The sequence below is a fragment of the Pseudophryne corroboree genome, chromosome 3 (genome assembly GCF_028390025.1).
Source record: "Pseudophryne corroboree isolate aPseCor3 chromosome 3, aPseCor3.hap2, whole genome shotgun sequence".
Classification (NCBI taxonomy): domain Eukaryota; kingdom Metazoa; phylum Chordata; class Amphibia; order Anura; family Myobatrachidae; genus Pseudophryne; species Pseudophryne corroboree.
The window spans coordinates 700,277,704-700,299,587 of NC_086446.1; the positions used below are offsets into that span (position 1 = coordinate 700,277,704).

Here is a 21,884-nt window from a genome sequence, read left to right on the forward strand (position 1 = left end):
AGCTACTGCGGGTAAGTCTACGTATCTTCCTTCCGTATCCCCCCAACCAAGACATCTCAGTGAGGCTGGTTGTGAGTATTAGCTGGTTCTATATGAGACACCTCAGTGTGCCTGGAAGTGAGTATGAGATGGTACTCTGATATACCTCTGTGTGGCTGGATGTGAGTATGAGATGGTACTCTGAGATACCTCAGTGTGGCTGGAAGTGAGTATGAGATGGTACTCTGAGATACCTCAGTGTGGCTGGAAGCGAGTATGAGATGGTACTCTGAGATACCTCAGTGTGGCTGGATGTGAGTATGAGATGGTACTCTGAGATACCTCAGTGTGGCTGGATGTGAGTATGAGCTGGTACTCTGAGATACCTCAGTGTGGCTGGATGTGAGTATGAGCTAGTACTCTATAGGACATCTCAGTGGCGCTGGATGTGAGTATGAGCTGGTTCTATATGAGACATCTCAGTGGTGCTGGATGTGAGTATGAGCTGGTTCTATATGAGACATCTCAGTTGCGCCTGATGTGAGTATGAGCTGGTTCTATATGAGACATCTCATTGGCGCTGGATGTGAGTATGAGCTGGTTCTATATGAAACATCTCAGTGGCACTGGATGTGAGTATGAGCTAGTAATCTATGAGATATCTCAGTACGTCTGGATAAGATATGAGCTGGTTTTATATGAAATACCTCCAGTGGCGTCGGAACAGGGGGACAAGGGGGCAGCATGCCCCCCCAAAATATGACAGTTGCAGGCGCTGGTGAGGAGGAGTGCTTACCTCCGTTACCTGCGGTGACTTGTTTTTTTTAAATAAAAAGGCTGCTTCCGCACAGCTGCAATGTGCTATGCTGTCCAAGCCGGCTCTTCACTGATGCATTACTAGGAGGAGGCGGGAATGTTCCAGCAGGCTCAACATGACCACACCTCCTCCCAGTAATGCATCAGTGAAGAGCCGGCTTAGACAGTGCACAGCGTAGCATGCTGTGGCTGTGCGGCAGCAGACTTTATTTAAAAGACAAGTCACCGCAGGTATTGGAGGTAAGCGCTCCCCCGCACTGGGGCTGGGGATTGGGGCGAGCGCCAATATGTATGTTTTTCTGCGTCCTGTCTCCCCCCCCCTTCCTCCCCAGCCTCAAAACATTCTGGCGCCCCTGGATACCTCAGCTTGGCTAGATGTGAGTATGGGCTGGTTCTATATGAGACAACTAAGTGTAGCTGGATGCGAGTATGAGCTGGTTCTATATAGACATCTCAGTGTGGTTAGATGTGAGTATGAGCTGATACTCTGAGACATCTCAGTGAGGCTTGATGTGAATAGAAGCTCTGTTTGAGCTGATAATATAAGGGGCATGGCTGCATGTTAGTATGAACTGGTACTCTGAGATACCTCAGTTTGGCTGATTGTGAGTATGAGCTGGTATTCCATGCGACATCACAGTGCAGCTGGATGTGAGTATGAGCTGGCTCTATATTACATATCACAGTGCGGCTGGATGTGAGTATGAGCTGGTTCTATATGATATATCACAGTGTGGCTAGACATGAGTATGAGTTGGTACTCTATGAGATATCTCTGTGTGTTTGGACGTGAGTATGAACTTGTTCTATATGAAACATCTCAGTGTGGTTGGATGTGAGTATGAGCTGGTGCTCTATGAGATATCTCTGTGTGGTTGGATGCGAGTATCAACTAGTACCCTATGAGCTATCTCAGTGTTGCTGGATGTGAGTATGAGCTGGTTCTATATGAGACATCTCAGTATGGCTGGATGTATGAGCTGGTACTCTGAGATACCTCAATGTGGCTAGATATGATATGAGTATGAGTTAGTACTCTATGAGATATCTCTGTGTGGCTGGATGTGAGTATGAGCTGGTACTCTGAGACATCTCAGTGAGGATGGATGTGAGTATTAGCTGGTTCTATATGAGACACCTCAGTGTGGCTGGAAGTTAGTATGAGATGGTACTCTGAGATACCTCAGTGTGGCTGGAAGTGAGTATGAGATGGTACTCTGAGATACCTCAGTGTGGCTGGATGTGAGTATGAGATGGTACTCTGAGATACCTCAGTGTGGCTGGATGTGAGTATGAGATGGTACTCTATGAGACATCTCAGTGGGGCTGGATGTGAGTATGAGCTAGTACTCTGAGACATCTCAGTGGCGCTGGATGTGAGTATGAGCTGGTTCTATATGAGACATCTCAGTGGTGCTGGATGTGAGTATGAGCTGGTTCTATATGAGACATCTCAGTGGCGCTGGATGTGAGTATGAGCTAGTAATCTATGAGATATCAGTACGGCTGGATAAGATAAGAGCTGGGTTTATATGAGATACCCCCAGTGGCGTCGGAACAGGGGGGGCAGCATGCCCCCCCCCCATAAAAAAAAAAATATGACAGTTGCAGGCGCTGGTGAGGGGGAGTTCTTACCTCCGTTACCTGCGGTGACTTGTTTAAAAAAAAAAAGTCTGCTGCCACACAGCCGCAGCGTGCTATGCTGTCCAAGCCGGCTCTTTACTAATGCATTACTAGAGGGAGGCGGGGATGTTCCAGCAGGCTCAACATGGCCACACCTGCTCCCAGTAATGCATTAGTGAAAAGCCGGTTTGGACAGCGCACAGCGTAGCACGCTGCGGCTGTGCGGCAGCAGACTTTATTTAAAAGACAAGTCACCGCAGGTATTGGAGGTAAGCGCTCCCCCCGCACTGGGGCTGGGGATTGAGGCGAGCGCCAATATATATATTTTTCTGCGTGTCCCCCCGCCTCAAAACATTCTGGCGCCCCTGGATACCTCAGCGAGGCTAGATGTGAATATGGGCTAGTACTTTGGGGTCTGATTTGTTAAGCCTGGTGAAGTGAATCCTTTTGTGGAGTGCGCATGCGCAGCAGGCTCAATGCGCGTACACACCCCGGGAGCCCAGTGAGATGCTATCAGCATCTCTGGGCTGCGATCTCCTCTGCCTGATTGACAGGCAGAGGTGGTCACAGGGCGGGAGGGAGCCTGCCAACGGCGTCAGAACAACGTTGGCAGGGCGCGGTCGGGACAACGCAGTCGTGTACGGACCACTGTGAGGGGCGGGTCGCAGTTGAGGTGTAACATCACTCACAGCCGCTGAGACCCGGAATGCTGTGAGTAGCCACCTGCTACCGAGCAGGAACTGTGCAGGCAGGGAGCTACTCACCAGGTGCAAAAGCATCACCACCGTGCGATGGTTTTGCACCCTTCTGTCCGGGTGGGGGGTGGGGGGGGGGCAGAGTCAGACATGCGAGGAGGACTGGCCCTGTGCTGGGCGTCCCCACGCATGTCTGAGTAACTATTTGTAGATGTGCTGTCAGCTCCAGACTGTCATTTCTGTTACGTCCTAGAGGATACTGGGGTCCATTTAATACCATGGGGTATAGACGGGTCCACTAGGAGCCATGGGCACTTTAAGAATTTTTTAGTGTGGCCTGGCTCCTCCCTCTATGCCCCTCCTACAAGACTCAGTTTAGACAATGTGCCCGGAGGAGCCGGTCACGCTGAAGGAAGCTCCTGAAGAGTTTTTTGCATTTATTTTCTATGTTTGTTGTTTTCATGCAGGGCTGGTTGGCACCAGCCAGTCTGCTTCGTGGGACTTGGGGGGGGGGGGGGGGCGTTCCCCGCTCCCCGCTGACAGGAAACTGAGCTCCTGAGGGACCTATTTGCAAACCCCACCACGGCGAGCGTGCAGTCCCGCAGCACGCCGCCACCCCTAACAGAGCCAGAAGAATGAAGAGTGGTGAGTACCGAGTGCTAGTCGGGCACCGGCCATTATGGCGGCATGAGGGTATGGAGGCGCACGGCTTCTACACATGCGGAATGTGTCTCCGGACACAGTACACAACTGCGTCCCTGTACACTTTACACAGTACCCACACTGGCACAATAGCCTAAAAACGGTTCTATCTATTCTAAGCACCAGATTCCTCGGCCAGTATAAAAAAAGCGGGAAGACCGCACGGCATTGCAGGGGCGGGTCTTCACTATGAGAGGATCCAGCAGCTCATTAGCGCCATTTTCCCTCTGCAGTGGACACAGACGCTGACAGGACAGGGACGCGCAGCTCCTCCAGTGTGACTCCAGATTACCTCAGCAGTGCCAGGGGGTCATAGCAGGGGAGGAGCGATTATTGGTGTGCTAAGTCCCCTATCAGTTACTTAGTCTGCTACCAGGCTAAGCTTGGCATTAGTGATAAGGGCACGGTGGGGGCTGGCTCCAAACAACTCTGTGTCTTTGTGGGTTAATTGTGCTTAAACTTTCCTGTGTGTGTGTGTTCTGTCACATTACATTATGTCAGGCACAGTGTGTGTCTTGTACAGCAGAGTGTTTCTCTTCACCAAGGGGCTCGCTACTGCATACTCAGGGTTCACAGGCTAGCGGGGCTGGACCGGAATAGGTTAATTCTCTTAAGGGAATGATCTCAACTCTTTCTACAAAATTGTCACGCAATTAGAAATACACACAATACTTAAAACAGACTGTGGATGAGTTTATGAACAGAGACTCAGTACCCAAGACGGCGTCTCAGTCCCCTCCCATTTGTCCGCAAAAGTGATCTCTCGCCCATATCCTGCAGTCTGACGCTGACAGGTCAGACATAGAGGAGGGAGAGATGTACTCAGTGGGGGGGATGCAGCTCTGTCACAGGGAATAGAGGCTCTTATAGAGGCTATCAGAGATGTTCTGCATGTTCCTGATAAGGCGTCAGAGGAGTGTGAGGAATCTTACTTTAATGTAAAAAGAAGTCCTCAGTCATTTGCGTCAAAAGAATTGAATACCCTGTTTGAAGAACAATGGGATAATCCTGATAAGTTTCAGATCCCTAAAATGTTGCCCTCATCTTTTCCTTTGCCTATGGAGGATAGGAAAAAATGGGAAATTCCACCGATAGTGGATGCATCAGTCTCTAGGCTGTCACGTAAAATTGTATTACCTTTTCCTGGTGCAGCCTCCCTGAAAGATACTGCTGATTGTAAAATTGAGACTACACTCAAATCATTGTACACAGCTGCTGGGGTGGCCCAAAGACCCACTATTGCATGTGCGTGGATCACTAAAGCCATTGCTAAATGGTCAGGTAACCTAATTGAGGGGTTAGATTCCTTATCTAGGGGGGATGTTGCCTTACTCCTGCAGCATATACAGGACTCTGCGAACTTTATGGTGGAAGCCATAAAGGAAATAGGCGTGCTTAACGCCCGCACCACCGCTATGGCAGTGTCGGCACGCAGGGGCTTGTGGCTACGCCAGTGGACTGTTGGCGCGGATTCCAGGAAAGGCGTAGAAGGCCTACCATTCACAGGAGAGGCCTTGTTCGGAGATGAATTAGACAAATGGATCTCCACAGCTACTGCGGGTAAGTCTACGTATCTTCCTTCCGTAGCCCCCCAACCAAGAAGACTTATTTAGCTTCTAAGTTACAGTTCTTTCGGACGGCCAAGTTCAAGGGCAAATCCAGAGGTGCTTCTACATCCTCCAGCGGCGCAAGAGGTAAAGCACGCAAACCAGCAACAGCAGGTGCTCAGGAACAGAGCTCAGGCTCTGCTTCCTCAAAGACTTCAGCATGACGGTGGACCACAATGCCTGGAAGGCTGTCAGGTAGGAGCACACCTACAATTCTTCAGTCAGATCTGGTCAAATTTGTGCCAGGATCCCTGGGTCATAAATCTTATTTCCCAGGGCTACATACTGGAGTTCCAAGAGCTCCCTCCTCACAGATTCTTCAAATCAGGCTTGCCAGTTTCACAAGAGGCAAGTGTAACTTTACAACATGCTATCCAAAAACTGGTACACACTCACGTCATTGTTCCAGTTCCACCTCATCAGTTAAACAAGGGGTACTATTCCAACTTGTTTGTAGTACCGAAACCGGACGGTTCGGTAAGACCAATTTTGAACCTCAAGTCGTTGAACCCGTACTTAAAAGTGTTCAAATTCAAGATGGAGTCTCTAAGAGCGGTGATCTCAGGTCTGGAAGAGGGGGAATTCCTAGTATCTCTGGATATCAAGGATGCGTACCTTCACATTCCAATTTGGCCGCCTCATCAGGCTTACCTACAATTTGCACTGCAGGACTGTCACTACCAGTTCCAGGCCCTGCCATTTGTGCTCTCCATGGCATCAAGGGTGTTCACCAAGGTGATGGCAGAGATGATGTTTCTACTCTGGAAACAGGGAGTGAACATAATTCCGTACCTGGACGATCTCCTGATAAAAGCACCGTCCAGGGAAAGGTTGCTGGACAGCATTGCTCTCTCAACCAAACATCTCCAGGCTCATGGGTGGATTCTGAACCTTATGAAATCTCACCTAGAGTCAACACGGAGGCTCCCATTCCTGGGAATGATACTGGATACGGCAGGGCCGGCTCCAGGCATGTTCAAATAGAGCGGCTGCGCGGGGCGCTACCCTTAATGGGCGCCGCACGCTGCCACCGCCATATTCCTGCCTGGAGCCAGCCTTCAGTGTCCCGGCCCCGGCCGCTTGTGCGCGCCCTATGCAGCGCGCTGTGCGGCGTCAGACGCTGGCGCCACGCAGCGCGCACACAGGAGTTTTGATCCGTTCGCCCGCGCCCACAGCAGGACTCCTCCCGGCTCTCAGCACCGCAGGTATTGTGACCTGTGAGTAAATATCTGGAACTGTGGGGTCATAGCTGCTCTGTGGGGGCATTTATGTTTCTGGCACTGGAGGCATTTATGTATCTGGCACTGTGGGGCATATCTGCACTGTGGGGGCATTTATGTATTTGGCACTGCGGGGGCATATCTGCACTGTGAGGGCATTTATGTTTCTGGCACTGGGGGCATTTATGTATCTGGCACTGTGGGGGCATATCTGCACTGTGGCGGCATTTATGTATTTGGCACTGTGGGGGGCATATCTGCACTGTGGGGGCATTTATGTTTCTGGCACTCGGGGCATGTATCTGGCACTGTGGGGGCATTTATGTTTCTGGCACTGGGGGCATTTATGTATCTGGCATTGTGGGGGCATATCTGCACTGTGAGGGCATTTATGTATCTGGCACTGTGGGGGCATATCTGCACTGTGGGGGGCATTTATGTTTCTGGCACTGGGGGCATTTATGTTTCTGGCACTGGGGGCATTTATGTATCTGGCACTGTGGGGGCATTTATGTTTCTGGCACTAGGGGCATTTATGTATCTGCCACTGTGGGGGCATTTATGTATCTGCCACTGTGGGGGCATTTATGTATCTGGCACTGTGGGGGCATTTATGTTTCTGGCACTGGGGGCATTTATGTATCTGGCACTGCGGGGACACTTATGTATCTGGCACTGTGGGGGCACTTATGTATCTGGCACTGTGGGGGCACTTATGTATCTGGCACTGTGGGGTCATTGATGTATCTGGCACTGTGGGGTCATTGATGTATCTGGCACTGTGGGGTCATTGATGTATCTGGCACTGTGGGGTCATTGATGTATCTGGCACTGTGGGGTCACTAAGGTATCTGGCACTGTGGGGTCATTTATGTATCTGGCACTGTGGGGGCACTTATGTATCTGGCACTGTGGGGGCACTTATGTATCTGGCACTGTGGGGGGCATATCTGCACTGTGTGGCCATTTATGTATCTGGCACTGCTGGGGGGCATGTCACGTGTATCTGGCACTGCTGGGGGGAAATGTCATGTGTAGCTGGCACTGCTGGGGGGCATGTCACGTGTAGCTGGCACTGCCGGGGAGCATATCATGTAGTGTTCCCGCTACGCGTCTATGGCTAGGCAATGTGTCTCGGTGCTCTGCCTGGCGCAATGTGTCTCAGTGCTCTACCTGGCGCAAAGTGTCTAACGTGCTCTGCCTGGCGCAAAGTGTCTAGGAGGTTCTACCTGGTGCACTGTGTATTAGCTGCACTACTGTGTGGTGTAATGCGAATTGCCACTATTATGTGGTCACGCACCTTCCCCACGAAGCAATGCCCCTAAATCTTTGCAGCGCGCCTTCGCGCGCACTGTCCATGCTTCGGCATGTTACAGTATGTACAGAATTTTGCCCTCCTAACTTAAAAATGTGCCCTCCTTGTGATCAGCACCCTGCCCTAAAACGTGAACACTATTATGTGTAGCTGGCACTGCTGGGGGGCATATTGTGTGTAGCTGGCACTGCTGTGGGGCATGTCATGTGTAGCTGGCACTGCTGCGGGGCATGTCATGTGTAGCTGGCACTGCTGCGGGGCATGTCATGTGTAGCTGGCACTGCTGGGGGGCATGTCATGTGTAGCTGGGGGGCATATCATGTCTATCTGGCACTGCACATTATGTGTATCTGGCACTATACTGGAGACATTGTGTGTAAGGAACACTACTGTGGCTGTTCTGTGTAATGCTGCTAATTGTGTGCGTAGAGGGGGTGTGAAAATATATTTATTTATAGTTTGATAATATGAAGTTACAAGGCCACACTCACTTTCTCCGGAGGCCACACCCACTTTTTCCGGAAGACGCGCGCATATGGTTTGGGGGGCGCCTTTAAATTTTCTCGCTCAGGGTGCTAGTAGGCTTGGAGCCGGCCCTGGGATACGGAGTCGCAGAAGGCATTCCTTCTGTTGGAAAAGACATTAGTGATCCAGTCAATGGTTCGGGATGTCCTGAAGCCAACCCGGATATCGGTACATCTATGCAATCGCCTTCTGGGGAAAATGGTGGCCTCTTTCGAAGCTCTTCAATACGGAAGGTTTCACGCAAGACCCTTCCAGCTTGATCTGTTGGACAAATGGTCAGGATCGCATCTTCACATGTACCAGATTATTCGTCTGTCGCCAAAAGCCAGGATCTCCCTTCTGTGGTGGCTACAGACTTCTCACCTCATCAAGGGTCGGAGGTTCGGAATTCAAAATTGGATTCTGTTAACCACAGACGCAAGCCTCAGAGATTGGGGAGCAGTCACTCAGGGGGTGCAGTTTCAAGGAAGATGGTTCAGTCAGGAAGTTGTCCTTCCAATCAACATTCTGGAACTCAGGGCCATATACAACGCCCTTCTGCAGGGCTCACATCTTCTTCAAGATCAGGCCATTCAGGTCCAGTGGGACAATGTGACGGCAGTAATGTACATAAACCGACAGGGTGGAATGAAAAGCAGAGCAGCAATGTCAGAGGTGTCAAGAATTCTCCTCTGGGCAGAGAGAAACGCTGTGGCGTTGTCAGCAGTCTTCATTCCAGTAGTAGATAACCGAGAAGCAGACTTCCTCAGCAGACACGACCTGCACCCGGGGGAATGGGGCCTTCACCCGGAGGTGTTCAGGTGCTTGACAAGTTGATGGGGATATCCACAGGTCGACATGATGGCCTCTCGTCTCAACAAGAAGCTCAAGCGGTATTGTTCCAGGTCGAGAGACCCACAGGCGGTGGTGGTAGACGCCCTGACGACTCCATGGGTCATCAGAGGGTGTACGTGTTTCCTCCACTTCCTCTGATCCCAAGAATTCTAAAGAGAATAAACAGGGAAAAGGTTCAAGCAATTCTAATTGCTCCGGACTGGCCAAGGAGGGCCTGGCAGGCGGACCTTCTGGAGATGCTCCTCGAAGATCCGTGGCCTCTTCCTACTTCCATGTCCAAAATCTGTACAGGCCCACTGTACTAGTTCGTTGGGTTCTTCCTGGGCGGCTGCCCGGGGTGTCTTGGCTTTACAGCTCTGCCGAGCAGCTACTTGGTCAGGTTAGAACACGTTTACTAAGTTCTACAAGTTCGATACTTTGGCCTTTGAGGACCTTCAGTTTGGTCAATCAGTTCTGCAGGAACCTCAGCACTCTCCCACCCGGTTTGGGAGCTTTGGTACATCCCCATGGTAATAAATGGACCCCAGTATCCTCTAGGACGTAAGAGAAAATAGGATTTTAATTACCTACCGGTAAATCCTTATCTCATAGTCCGTAGAGGATACTGGGCACCCGCCCAGTGCTTCGTTCTTCCTGCACTGTTACTTTGTTAAGTAATGTTGGTTCAGCCGTTGCTGTTCCTGTTTCAAGTTTGGTTAGCGTAGCTTTCCTCTTGTTGTGTGTGCTGGTTCGGAATCTCACCACTATCCTTATCTATCCTTCTCTCACAGTATGTCTGTCTCCTCGGGCACAGTTTCCTAGACTGAGTCTGGTAGGAGGGGCATAGAGGGAGGAGCCAGCCCACACTATCAAATTCTTAAAGTGCCTATGGCTCCGAGTGGACTTGTCTATACCCCATGGTACTAAATGGACCCCAGTATCCTCTACAGACTACTAGAAAAGGATTACCAGTAGGTAATTAAAATCCTATGTTTTCAAACCTGTTACATGGTAGTTTGGCTGGGACTTTATCTCCATGCACTTTATCACTTCACCAGGCTAAATAAATCTGCCCCTGAGTACTAAGCCTTGGAGAGATAGGAAGTGGACAAAGATAAATGGTGAAATGTACTAAACAGTGATAATTGTGGAGAAATGAGCGAGTGTAGAAGTTGCCCATGGCAACCAATCAACTGATCTTTATAAATTGAAAGTATGCAAATTAGAAATGTTACTTCAATGCTGATTGGTTGCCATGGGCAACTTCTCCACTGGCTCACTTCTCCACTCTTTTTACTGCTTAGTACATACCCCCTAAAGTACCAGCCAATCAGATCTTAATTGCCATGTTACAGGCTGTACAGGGTCAGATGTAACATGTGCAGAGAGAGTTAGATTTGGGTGGGGTGTGTTCAAACTGAAATCTAAATTGCAGTGTAATAATAAAGCAGACAGTATTTACCTCGCACAGAAACAATATAACCCACCCAAATCTAACTCTCTCTGCAGATGTTATATCTGCCCCACCTGCAGTGCACATGGTTTTACCCATTAGCTAACAAATTTGCTGCTAAAATTGTTGTCCTGCGATCACATAGTCGCCGCCCAAGGGGAGTGTATATTCGCCATGCAAGTGTGCGATCGCATGTGTATGCCGAGCTGCAGAGCCAGCCCTAACCAATATAATGCCCCAGGCAAGATTTTGGCTGGTGCCCCCTAGCACAGAGACTAGTTCCACCTCTGACCATGTACCCCTTTCCCAGCACCATCACCCCTCACCCATAGCAGTCCTCATTTTGGTGCTCCTACCCCCTATACTTTATTTTAAATAGGGACAGTGTGCACATTCGGTGCATGTTCTTGCTGGGAAGGGGCATGGCCACACAATAATTCCACCAGTTGAAATTACGCTGCACAGCACTGCAACTTTATTCACATTATATCATATTGTCTCTTATTCACGTGACATCACACAATAGTACCACGTTACTCCTCACAGTAGTGCCCCTTATTCACATTACACCACACCATATTGCTCTTTATTCACATTAGACCACACAGTAGTGCTCTTTCTATATGTTTCGCCACCAAGTACTGTAGTACACCTTATACACATAATGACGCACATTAGTAATGCATTTCATATGCAGATAGAGCTGCAGTCACACACAGAATATAGGCATGCTGCATATCATTTTAATCAGCAGAAGCAGCTTGTGGCCCTAGACATTTGCCTAGTTTGCCTATGCCTAGAGCCGGCTCTGCCGAGGTGCTAAAAACCCTCCATCAGCGGACAGCTGCAAATCCATTCACACCTCACTCACCACTGAATGGTTTTTACCACTGTGTGCAGTCTGTGCGCAGCCCAGGTCTTACTCCTACAGTGTGATGAGAACAGGCTGATCGGGGCCTGAGCTGACGTCACACACCCTCCCTGAAACACTTGGGCACGCCTGCGTTTTTCCTGACACTCCCAGAAAATGGTCAGTTCTCACCCACAAACGGCCTGAACCATGCGAATGGGTGTGCGATTAGAATGTCACACCGGCCGGCGATGCATGTTTGGCGACGCACTTGCGCATTGCGATACATATGCATGCACAGTTAATCGTTGACCGCCCACTTGCGAAAACGCACAGCAGCGATCAGGTCTGAATCACCCCCTATATTCCCTACCACATGTACACACACACACATTCACACTAGCGTTCATTTTGTTGGGAGCCAATTCACATACCAGTATATTTTGGATTGTGGGAGGAAACCGGAGCACCCGGAGGAAACCCACGCAAGTACGAGGAGAATATACAAACTCCACACAGTTAGGGCCATGATGAGAATTGTACCTATGACCTCAGTGCTGTGAGGCAGTAATGCTAACCATTACACCATCCGTGCTGCCCTATGATGCATCTCAATGTGGCTGAATGTGAGTACGAGCTGATTCTATATGAAGTGTCAGTACACGTGTGACAGTATGTGAGTAAAAGCTGGTGTACTATAATTCCTCTTAGATTGGCTGGATGGGAGTATGGCCAGGTACCCTATGAGGCATCTCAGTGTGTTTGCATACCTCCCAACTGTCCCAATTTTTGCGGGACAGTCCCGCTGTGGGGGGGGGGGGGGGGGGGGGGGAATTTGGGAGGCTTAAGCACTCCCTGTCCTGCTTAGCAGAGCAGCGGTGAATAGACGCTGCACCCCCTTTTCCATAGGCCACGTCCCTTTTCGGGAGCGTGCGCGGCTTCGCCGCGCATGTGTCCCGCTTACGGCAAAGGCAAAGTTGGGAGGTATGTGTTTGGATGTGAGTATGAGCTGGTACGCTATGAAACCTGACTCAGTGTTACAGGATGTGAGTATGAGCTGGAACTCTTTGAGACCGGGCTTAGGGGGTCATTCCGAGTTGATCGCTCGCTAGCTAGTTTTAGCAGCCATGCAAACGCTATGCCGCCGCCCACTGGGGAGTGTATTTTAGCTTAGCAGAAGTGCGAACGCTTGTGCAGCCGAGCTCTGCAAAAACAGTTTGTGCGGTTTCAGAGTAGCTCTGAACCTACTCAACGCTTGCGATCACTTCAGCCTATTCGTGTCCGGATTTGACGTCAGACACCCGCCCAGCGAACGGCCAGACATGCCTGCGTTTTTTCAGACACACCTGCGTTTTTGCAAACACTCCCTGAAAACGGTCAGTTGACACCCAGAAACGCCCCCTTCCTGTCAATCTTCTTGCGGCTGTCAGTGCGACTGAAAACTTTGCTAGAACCTGAGCACAACCACAAAGAGCTTTGCACCCGTACATCGCGCGTGCGCTTTGCGGACCATACGCATGCGCATAAATGCCGTTTTTTTTCACCTGATCGCTGTGCTGCGAAAATCGTCAGCGAGCGATCAACTCGGAATGACCCCCTTAGTGTGACAGTATGTGAGTATGAGCTAGTACTCTTTGAGACCGGGCTTAGTGTGACAGGATGTGAGTATGTGCTAGTACTTTATGAGACATCTCAGTGTGACAGGATGTGAGTATGTGCTAGTACTTTATGAGACATCTCAGTGTGACAGGATGTGAGTATGAGCTGGTACTCTATGAAACCTGACTCAGTGTTACAGGATATGAGTATGAGCTGGTACTCTTTGAGACCTGGCTTAGTGTGACAGGATGTGAGTATGAGCTGGTACTTTATGAAACCTGACCCAGTGTGACAGGATGTGAGTATGAGCTGGTACTCTATGAAACCTGACTCAATGTGACAGGATGTGAGTATGAGCTGGTACTTTATGAAACCTGACTCAGTGTGACAGAATGTGAGTATGAGCTGGTACTCTATGAAACCTGACCCAGTGTGACAGGATGTGAGTATGAGCTGGTACTTTATGAAACCTGACCCAGTGTGACACGACGTGAGTATGTGCTAGTACTCTATGAAACCTGACTCAGTGTGACAAGATCTGAGTATGAGGTGGTACTCTATGAGACCTGGCTTAGTGTGGCAGGTGGTAATCTATGAGACATCTAAGTGAAAGCTTTGAAGCAAATTGTATCCTGTAATCTATAAACATGTCCTAATGTTGTTGGATGTGAGTATAAGCTGATTCCTAATGAGACCATATAGCATACATGTGATGAGTTGATACCGTATGTGACATCTCAGTATGGCTTAATGTGAGTATGAGCTGGTACTTCATGACACATGGTAATGTGGCTGATGTGAGTATGACCTGCTAATCTTTAAAAATGTGTTAATATGGTTACATGTGATTATAAGATGGTACTAAATAAACATTTCCTATAGTGGCTGGATTTCTGGGCTTGTTCTGTACAAATATCTAAATGTTGCTGGACATGAGTATGACTGTAGGTTGGATGTGAGTGTGAGCTGGTAATCAATTAACATAAGCAGGTATGCTATGAGGCATCTCAGTGTTGTTGGACTTAAGTATGAGCTGGTATTTCATGACACATATCTTAATATGGCTAGATGTGAGTATGAGCGAGCACTCAAACACATCTTAATGTGGCTGGACGTGAGTATGAGCTGATACTAAATAAACATGTCTTAATGTGTCTGGATGTGAGTATGGCACTCAATAGAACATGTCTCAATGTAGTTACATGTAAGTATGAGCTGGAACTCTAAACATATCTTGGTGAAAGATACATTTGAGTATGAGTGGGTGTTTAGTAGAGCATTAGAGCATGAACTTGAATGCATATCTTAATGTAACTTATCTCAATGTACCTGTCAGTGCTATAATGCAGTAAATGTTGCTACCCAGCTCTGTTCCTCCTCTTATGCCTTGCCCCTTGCCCCCACTAATACTGTGTGAGCGCATGATCTATGTGGACCTGTCACTAGCATTTGTATTATTAAATTATAAGGAGTGAATACAATGTAACACAATCAAAAGGAAGAATCCATCAGCAATTAAAGGGACATCAAGGCTTGGAATTCTTAAGCCAAATTCAAGGAATGTGTTTTGTACAAGAGTGTTCCTTAGTCGCCCCCTATTGGTTGAAAAGAAAATGTATTTTACGTTTAAGTAGAGAAATTGTGAAGGTAAAGTTTTGGTAACAGTGATTCAGTATTACTAAGAAATTATACACTGCAACTCTTACATTGAAAAATGATAGTAGGACGATTGAATAATGGACATGTTATTTTAATTATTCAATTATTTAGAAGTATAATATTTTATTTTGTTCTGATTTTAATTTGAACATAGCTATCCTTTTTTAATTTGGTGGGTTTTAAAAAGAAAAGAAAAAGGTTTTTGATATCGAGCATTCATTTCTTATATTTTCTTAATTACAGGGTTACCAGATCCCCAAAGGCTGGAGCGTTATGTACAGCATCAGGGACACCCATGAAACCGCAGCCATTTACCAGAATTCCGAATCCTTCGACCCAGATCGGTTCAGTGTGGAAAGAGATGAAGGGAAAGCTAGCAGATTCAATTATATTCCATTCGGAGGTGGGGTCCGAAGCTGTATTGGCAAAGAATTGGCACAAGTCATACTCAAGATTCTTACCATAGAGCTTGTTAGTACTGCCAAGTGGGAGCTGGCCACCCCAAGTTTCCCCAAAATGCAGACTGTCCCCATTGTGCACCCCGTAGATGGACTCCAGCTCTTCTTCCGATTTTTTAATTCTAATGACAGTGACACAGGGTCAAAGAAATGATGATTTCTATATCCTTGCTGAAGAACCCTCACCGCTTCTAACACTTATTTTTTTATTATTTAATTCAGGATTCCCGAAAGGGTGTCTGTACTATCTGTAATGTAGGTAAAAAGAGATTATATTATTTATAATGTAATATTTATATGTCAATTAGTTATTTAAAAAAAAAAAAAGATGTGGGTGATAAATTATAAAACACAAAAAAATTGAGATTTAATGATGTGCATTTTGTTTTGGAGGCAGTTCCATAATATACACTAATTATATTAGACAGTATTAATCTTTGTAATGACAATTCTGAAATCTGTAATATCTGCCTTAAACAAATTCATTTCTAATGTCAACCTTTGCAGTCGTTCAGTTAAAATCTGGCAGGGAGAGTGTGACAGTAGTGACAGTTGGGTGCTATGTACTAAAAGGTATCCGGATGATAGATCGACAATGTATTGGTCAACAGCTAATATGTCGCTACATATGGTCGACATGCATTAGGCTGACATTTATAAAGGTCGACAGGTTCAAAAGGTCAACTTGACAATGACTGACACACAAATGGTCGACCCATAACCTATGGTGAGTGAAGCGAGCCACCTTGCCCGAACAATGGCGAGCGTCTACGTTTGTACTGATGGTTTTTACATGAAATATACAAGATTTGGACGAGAAAACATGTGTTGACCATTTTTGCGTTGACCGTTGTCGTGTTAATTTTGACCCCATCAACCTTATGTATCTGTCGACTTTAACCTTTGTTGACCTTTCATATGTTGAGTTTTTGTACCTGGTGACCAAATCCATGTCGACCATTTGGTGCCAACCTTTTGACTGTCGACCATATCACTGTCGATCTGTTATACCACACCCGCACTAAGAAGAGGTATCTTGTCAGTACACAAGCTATGTGCCAGCTGCAGTATTCACAGAGATAATCCTGAGTGATTGTTGTACAGCAATTTCCTCCTGCTTCCAGTCGCTGATGAACACTGATAGGCAATTCAAAAACAAAACAGGGGCCTCATTCAGAGATAAACACCAACCTGATTTTTCTGCAGTTGAGCGATTATTGGCTTACTGTGCGTGCGTCTAAAGGTGCCCATACACCTAAAGATTTATCTTCCAATCCGGCTGGTTGGAACGAAAATCTGGTAATATATTGGAGCTAATGACAGTTGACCATTTGAAATGGTCGTCATTTGCTCCCATCCATGTCATTTGTGCCCATCCATTACCAGATTTTCGTTCCAACCAGCCAAATTGGAAGAAAAATCTTTAGGTGTATGGGCACCTTAAGTCACGTGCGGCTGCAGCATTTGCATATTTTTGCAGTCACTGCGTACATATTGGCAGCTGCGGCACATTACTGTACATCGCTGAATCAGGCCCAGAAATCGGTGATAAATTGCTGTGAACACACTCAGTGCACCAGGTAACAGTCACATACCACAGCTGTACTTTATCGCAGAACATTAAAAGCTGGGGAAAGTCGTTCTTGATGGCAAATAGAGGAGAGTAAAATCCCATTGTGAAATCCTCTAATTAAACACATTATATATTCATGGGAAGATATCTGCAGAGATTTTACAGGCTGAATTTTAAAACCAATATGTCTGTAGAAAAATCTCCAGTGTGACGCTGACCCAAAGCGTGATCCAAAACCACCTGGGCTGGATGATATCCCACATATGCATGCGTAACACAGTGTACATTGGATGTGCTGGCAGAGTGGGGACAGGGTATGTTAGGATGTACAGTAACAGAGCTGTTCATGGGAATAAATATATTTAATGGATATACGGAATGCAATGATCCCACAAGCTTCCCTGGTGGCAACACATGGAAACAATATCTATACAATAAAAAGACACTCGTACTAAAATTTTATACTGGAATGTAATGCGGGAATTTGCATGGGCATCTAGAATGATATGCAATGGCACAGCATATAGAGTGCCACTTGGCATTGGGTGACTTGCATGCCACCACAATAGGTAGAAAATGTATACGTGTTGGCATGTTCTCTGAACCCCGGGCACAAGATGTATATCTTCTGCACAAACCTACACATCACACTGCCCTGTGGGAAGGAGCTAGAACCAGTGCTGGTGCCATGTACAGTATTACCTATCATTTCATCAGTAGGTCTGTTCTAGAGGGGAGATTCCGGGCACTTGTAATCACCGCTTTGCATTTGCCTGCCATGTTTTCCAGATTCACCATAAATGCAACAAGTTCTACTTGTTTCCTTTTTTGCTTTACTAAATAGGGATTGATCTATTAATGTCTGCAGTTTGTCCACATCTGCTATTGGGTCACACACGCTGCCAGGGAGGGATCTGGTAATACAGACAATTATGTAGATACTTCGCTAAACATAGATTTCTCCTGCTACAACCTTAGATAAGATACTATAAAGATGCCTTAGTCATGCAGAACTGTACCTGCATGTTTTTATCTTCATAAATAGGCCCCATAGTGCCTTGTTCACTGTGTACAGAGCCGTTTTCCCGTTGTGCTACTCATGGACAGAGCAGTAGAGAGATGTGTAACGGAACCTGGCCCGGAATCAGTGTAGTGCAATCTGTCAGCTCCAGTCTGAAGCTGTCAGTCATTATGCTTGTTCCCGTGTCATCTTTGCCAACATGTGTCACGTCTGCTGCTGAGTGAGCTGGAAACAGAATGCCCATGAGAGTATAGCACATTAGGAGGCTTGGTGACCCGGTGGACACAGGGTTGGCAAATGCATTGTGGGGAGATGTCAGAAAGCCCAATGGGAAGGTTCTCACAGGCTGTTTGCTCTTAATACATATGGGCAGTTGTCTAAGAAAATTCTCTAATAACATATTTTAGTTGTCGGATTGTCTATTTTTTTAAGTCTATGCAAAATGATGAACAGCTATAACAGATAAAAGAGATTTATATAAAATGGTGCTGTAGTATATATTGCGGCGGAGAGATTTATTTATTTCTAGGTTATCAGCTAGGAGATGTGAAACAGACTTTAACTAAAATATGGTAGCATATAGTAAGCACTGAACAAATTAATTCTGTGAGTATATAGCGTTGTTCTGACATTCCTGACTGTATGAAAGATATTAGATAAATGTTCTGCTACTTTTTCAGCCTTGTGAAATATTCCTGAAAGACTCCACACCGGAGTGTGCACTGCAAAGCTCCTTAAATAGGACACAGCATTTAATTGTTAAAAGATCAAACCCTTTTATTTCTACCATTTCTGTAACATTCACTGGTGGCAGCTACTAATCTGGTGCATCCTAAACCAGCTAGTAATTACCTAACCGTGTACAATACAACCTGTTATTTTTATATTAAAGTTCTCCTGTGTTTATTTATTTATTTATTTATTTTTACAAATGTCTTAATGCACGTATGTATAACAGGGTGCAACAAGAAGTAGAAGCCACTTTCTGGTTTATTTCTGTGTTCTTACTCCGTATTCTTCTATCATAAGACAGAGATGTTCCTTGTTTTTGCTTGAGAAACAAAACAGCTATGTGGGTCTTCCTAATGCACAATGGAAACAATTATACAGGAATAAACAACTCTGTCTGATGATATAAATACATGGCTGAAGCACAAAACAAGCCAAAAACACAAACATGTATATAGTAAAAATGGCAGCATGATAACTGCAAGATACAAATGATCAAAACGAATAGATTTCTGTATAACCTGTTATTATACTGAGGAGCATATTTATCATGTATCCAGTTTTAGACCTGATAACTGTAATTTTTTTTATCAATGCTATTCGCGTCAATAAGAAATATCTCTCAAAGAGAGCCCGTCCCTGCAATCTGTTTGGAGTGAAGTGACTGCATCTTCACTCTATAGCAGTGGTCATGGAACAGGGGTAAATTACCCCAAATGGGGTAAAAATTAAATTCCTGGGGGTAATGGACGGTCACGCTGCCGAGACATGTCCGGCTCGAGATGTGACGTGCTGATGTCACACCGCGCTCCCTCCTACCTGCGCTGTGCTCCTGGCCACCCTGTGCTGTGTTTCTGGCCGTGATGTGATGTGCTGATATCACACAGCGCTCCCTCACGTCCGCCCTGCGCTGTCCCGTCCTCCCGCCCATGTCCCGCCAACCCACACAGAGGACTTGAAGTGTTCTGTGGCTGACCGCTGACGGAGTTCCGCAGGATCAGACAGTGGCCCACATAACAGTGGGAAATTCCCACTGACATTACTGAGGTGAGGATGTGACCATCTGTCTCCTAAAAGTCGTTTGCCTTCCCCCCTCATCCATCTTTCTTACATTCATTCTGGTGTTTTGGGGAGAAAGTGTTAATTAACCCATTCATTGCCAAAAAATAATTGGCGTAAATAATAAAAAAATGAAAAAAATAAAACTAATTTTATATATATATATATATATATATATATATATATATATATATACACTGCTCAAAAAAATAAAGGGAACACTAAAATAACACATCCTAGATCTAAATGAATGAAATATTCTTATTAAATACTTTGTTCTTTACATAGTTGAATGTGCTGACAACAAAATCACACAAAAATGATCAATGGAAATCAAATTTATTAACCCATGGAGGTCTGGATTTGGAGTCACCCTCAAAATTAAAGTGGAAAAACACACTACAGGCTGATCCAACTTTGATGTAATGTCCTTAAAACAAGTCAAAATAAGGCTCAGTAGTGTGTGTGGCCTCCACGTGCCTGTATGACCTCCCTACAACCCACACAAGTGGCTCAGGTAGTGCAGCTCATCCAGGATGGCACATCAATGCGAGCTGTGGCAAGAATGTTTGCTGTGTCTGTCAGCGTAGTGTCCAGAGCATGGAGGCGCTACCAGGAGACAGGCCAGTACATCTGGAGACGTGGAGGAGGCCGTAGGAGGGCAACAACCCAGCAGCAGGACCGCTACCTCCGCCTTTGTGCAAGGAGGAACAGGAGGAGCACTGCCAGAGCCCGGCAAAATGACCTCCAGCAAGCCACAAATGTGCATGTGTCTACTCAAACGATCAGAAACAGACTCCATGAGGATGGTATGAGGGGCCGACGTCCACAGGTGGGGGTTGTGCTTACAGCCCAACACCGCGCAGGACATTTGGCATTTGCCAGAGAACACCAAGATTGGCAAATTTGCCACTGGCGCCCTGTGCTCTTCACAGATGAAAGCAGGTTCTCACTGTGCACATGTGACAGACATGACAGAGTCTGGAGACGCCAAGGAGAATGTTCTGCTGCCTGCAACATCCTCCAGCATGACTGGTTTGGCAGTGGGTCAGTAATGGTGTGGGGTGGCATTTCTTTGGGGGGCCGCACAGCCCTCCATGTGCTCGCCAGAGGTAGCCTGACTGCCATTAGGTACCGAGATGAGATCCTCAGACCCCTTGTGAGACCATATGCTGGTGTGGTTGGCCCTTGGTTCCTCCTAATGCAAGACAATGCTAGACCTCCTGTGGCTGGAGTGTGTCAGCAGTTCCTGCAAGACGAAGGCATTGATGCTATGGACTGGCCCGCCCGTTCCCCAGACCTGAATCCAATTGAGCATATCTCGGACATCATGTCTCGCTCCATCCACCAACGCTACGTTGCACCACAGACTGTCCAGTAGTTGGCGGATGCTTTAGTCCAGGTCTGGGAGGAGATCCCTCAGGAGACCATCAGCCACATCATCAGGAGCATGCCCAGGCATTGTAGGGAGGTCATACAGGCACATGGAGGCCACACACACTACTGAGCCTCATTTAGACTTGTTTTAAGGACATTACATCAAAGTTGGATCAGCCTGTAGTGTGTTTTTCCACTTTAATTTTGAGGGTGACTCCAAATCCAGACCTCCATGGGTTAATAAATTTGATTTCCATTGATAATTTTTGTGTGATTTTGTTGTCAGCACATTCAACTATGTAAAGAACAAAGTATTTAATAAGAATATTTCATTCATTCAGATCAAGGATGTGTTATTTTAGTGTTCCCTTTATTTTTTTGAGCAGTGTATATATAGAATTCCAAAAAAGACAGCGGCACTCGAGGGTTTGAAAAAGGAAAAATGTATTGAAAAGCGTTTACATGAAGCCGACGTTTCGGGGCTCACATGCCCCTTTGTCAAGGTGTGTAACAAATACGAAGTGTACAAACATACCTTATATCCCGAAGAAGCCCGCCAGTGCGTGGTGCGCGGCCGGAGACGCGACGGACCCGCCGTACTTCCGGTCGCGACGTGATGACCTCACTACTGATGCGTCTGTTGCGATGGCAACCAAGACGCCGCTGCTCGATGCAGAAAACGGTGACGTGACGTGAACAGTGTCTGTGGAAGACGTGAATGTGAATGAGAGGAGAAACTGTAGCCACACCACCATGGAGACCCTCCACCAATAAAGGACGTGGTTCAACAAGACATGTCTAGGGTCATGGC

The 21,884-nt window shown here is 46.9% G+C and overlaps 1 protein-coding gene across 1 annotated transcript in view; it reads left to right on the forward strand.

Moving 5' to 3' along the window:
- LOC135056637 (cytochrome P450 26C1-like) overlaps positions 1–18,799 on the forward strand; it is a 39,121-nt gene extending 20,322 nt beyond the window's left edge. Inside the window, exon 8 of the mRNA XM_063962058.1 lies at positions 15,100–18,799. Within this exon, the coding sequence (XP_063818128.1) occupies positions 15,100–15,468 (369 nt within the window). The 3' untranslated portion in view covers positions 15,469–18,799. The remainder of the gene's footprint in view (positions 1–15,099) is intronic.
- The last annotated feature ends 3,085 nt before the right edge of the window (positions 18,800–21,884 follow it).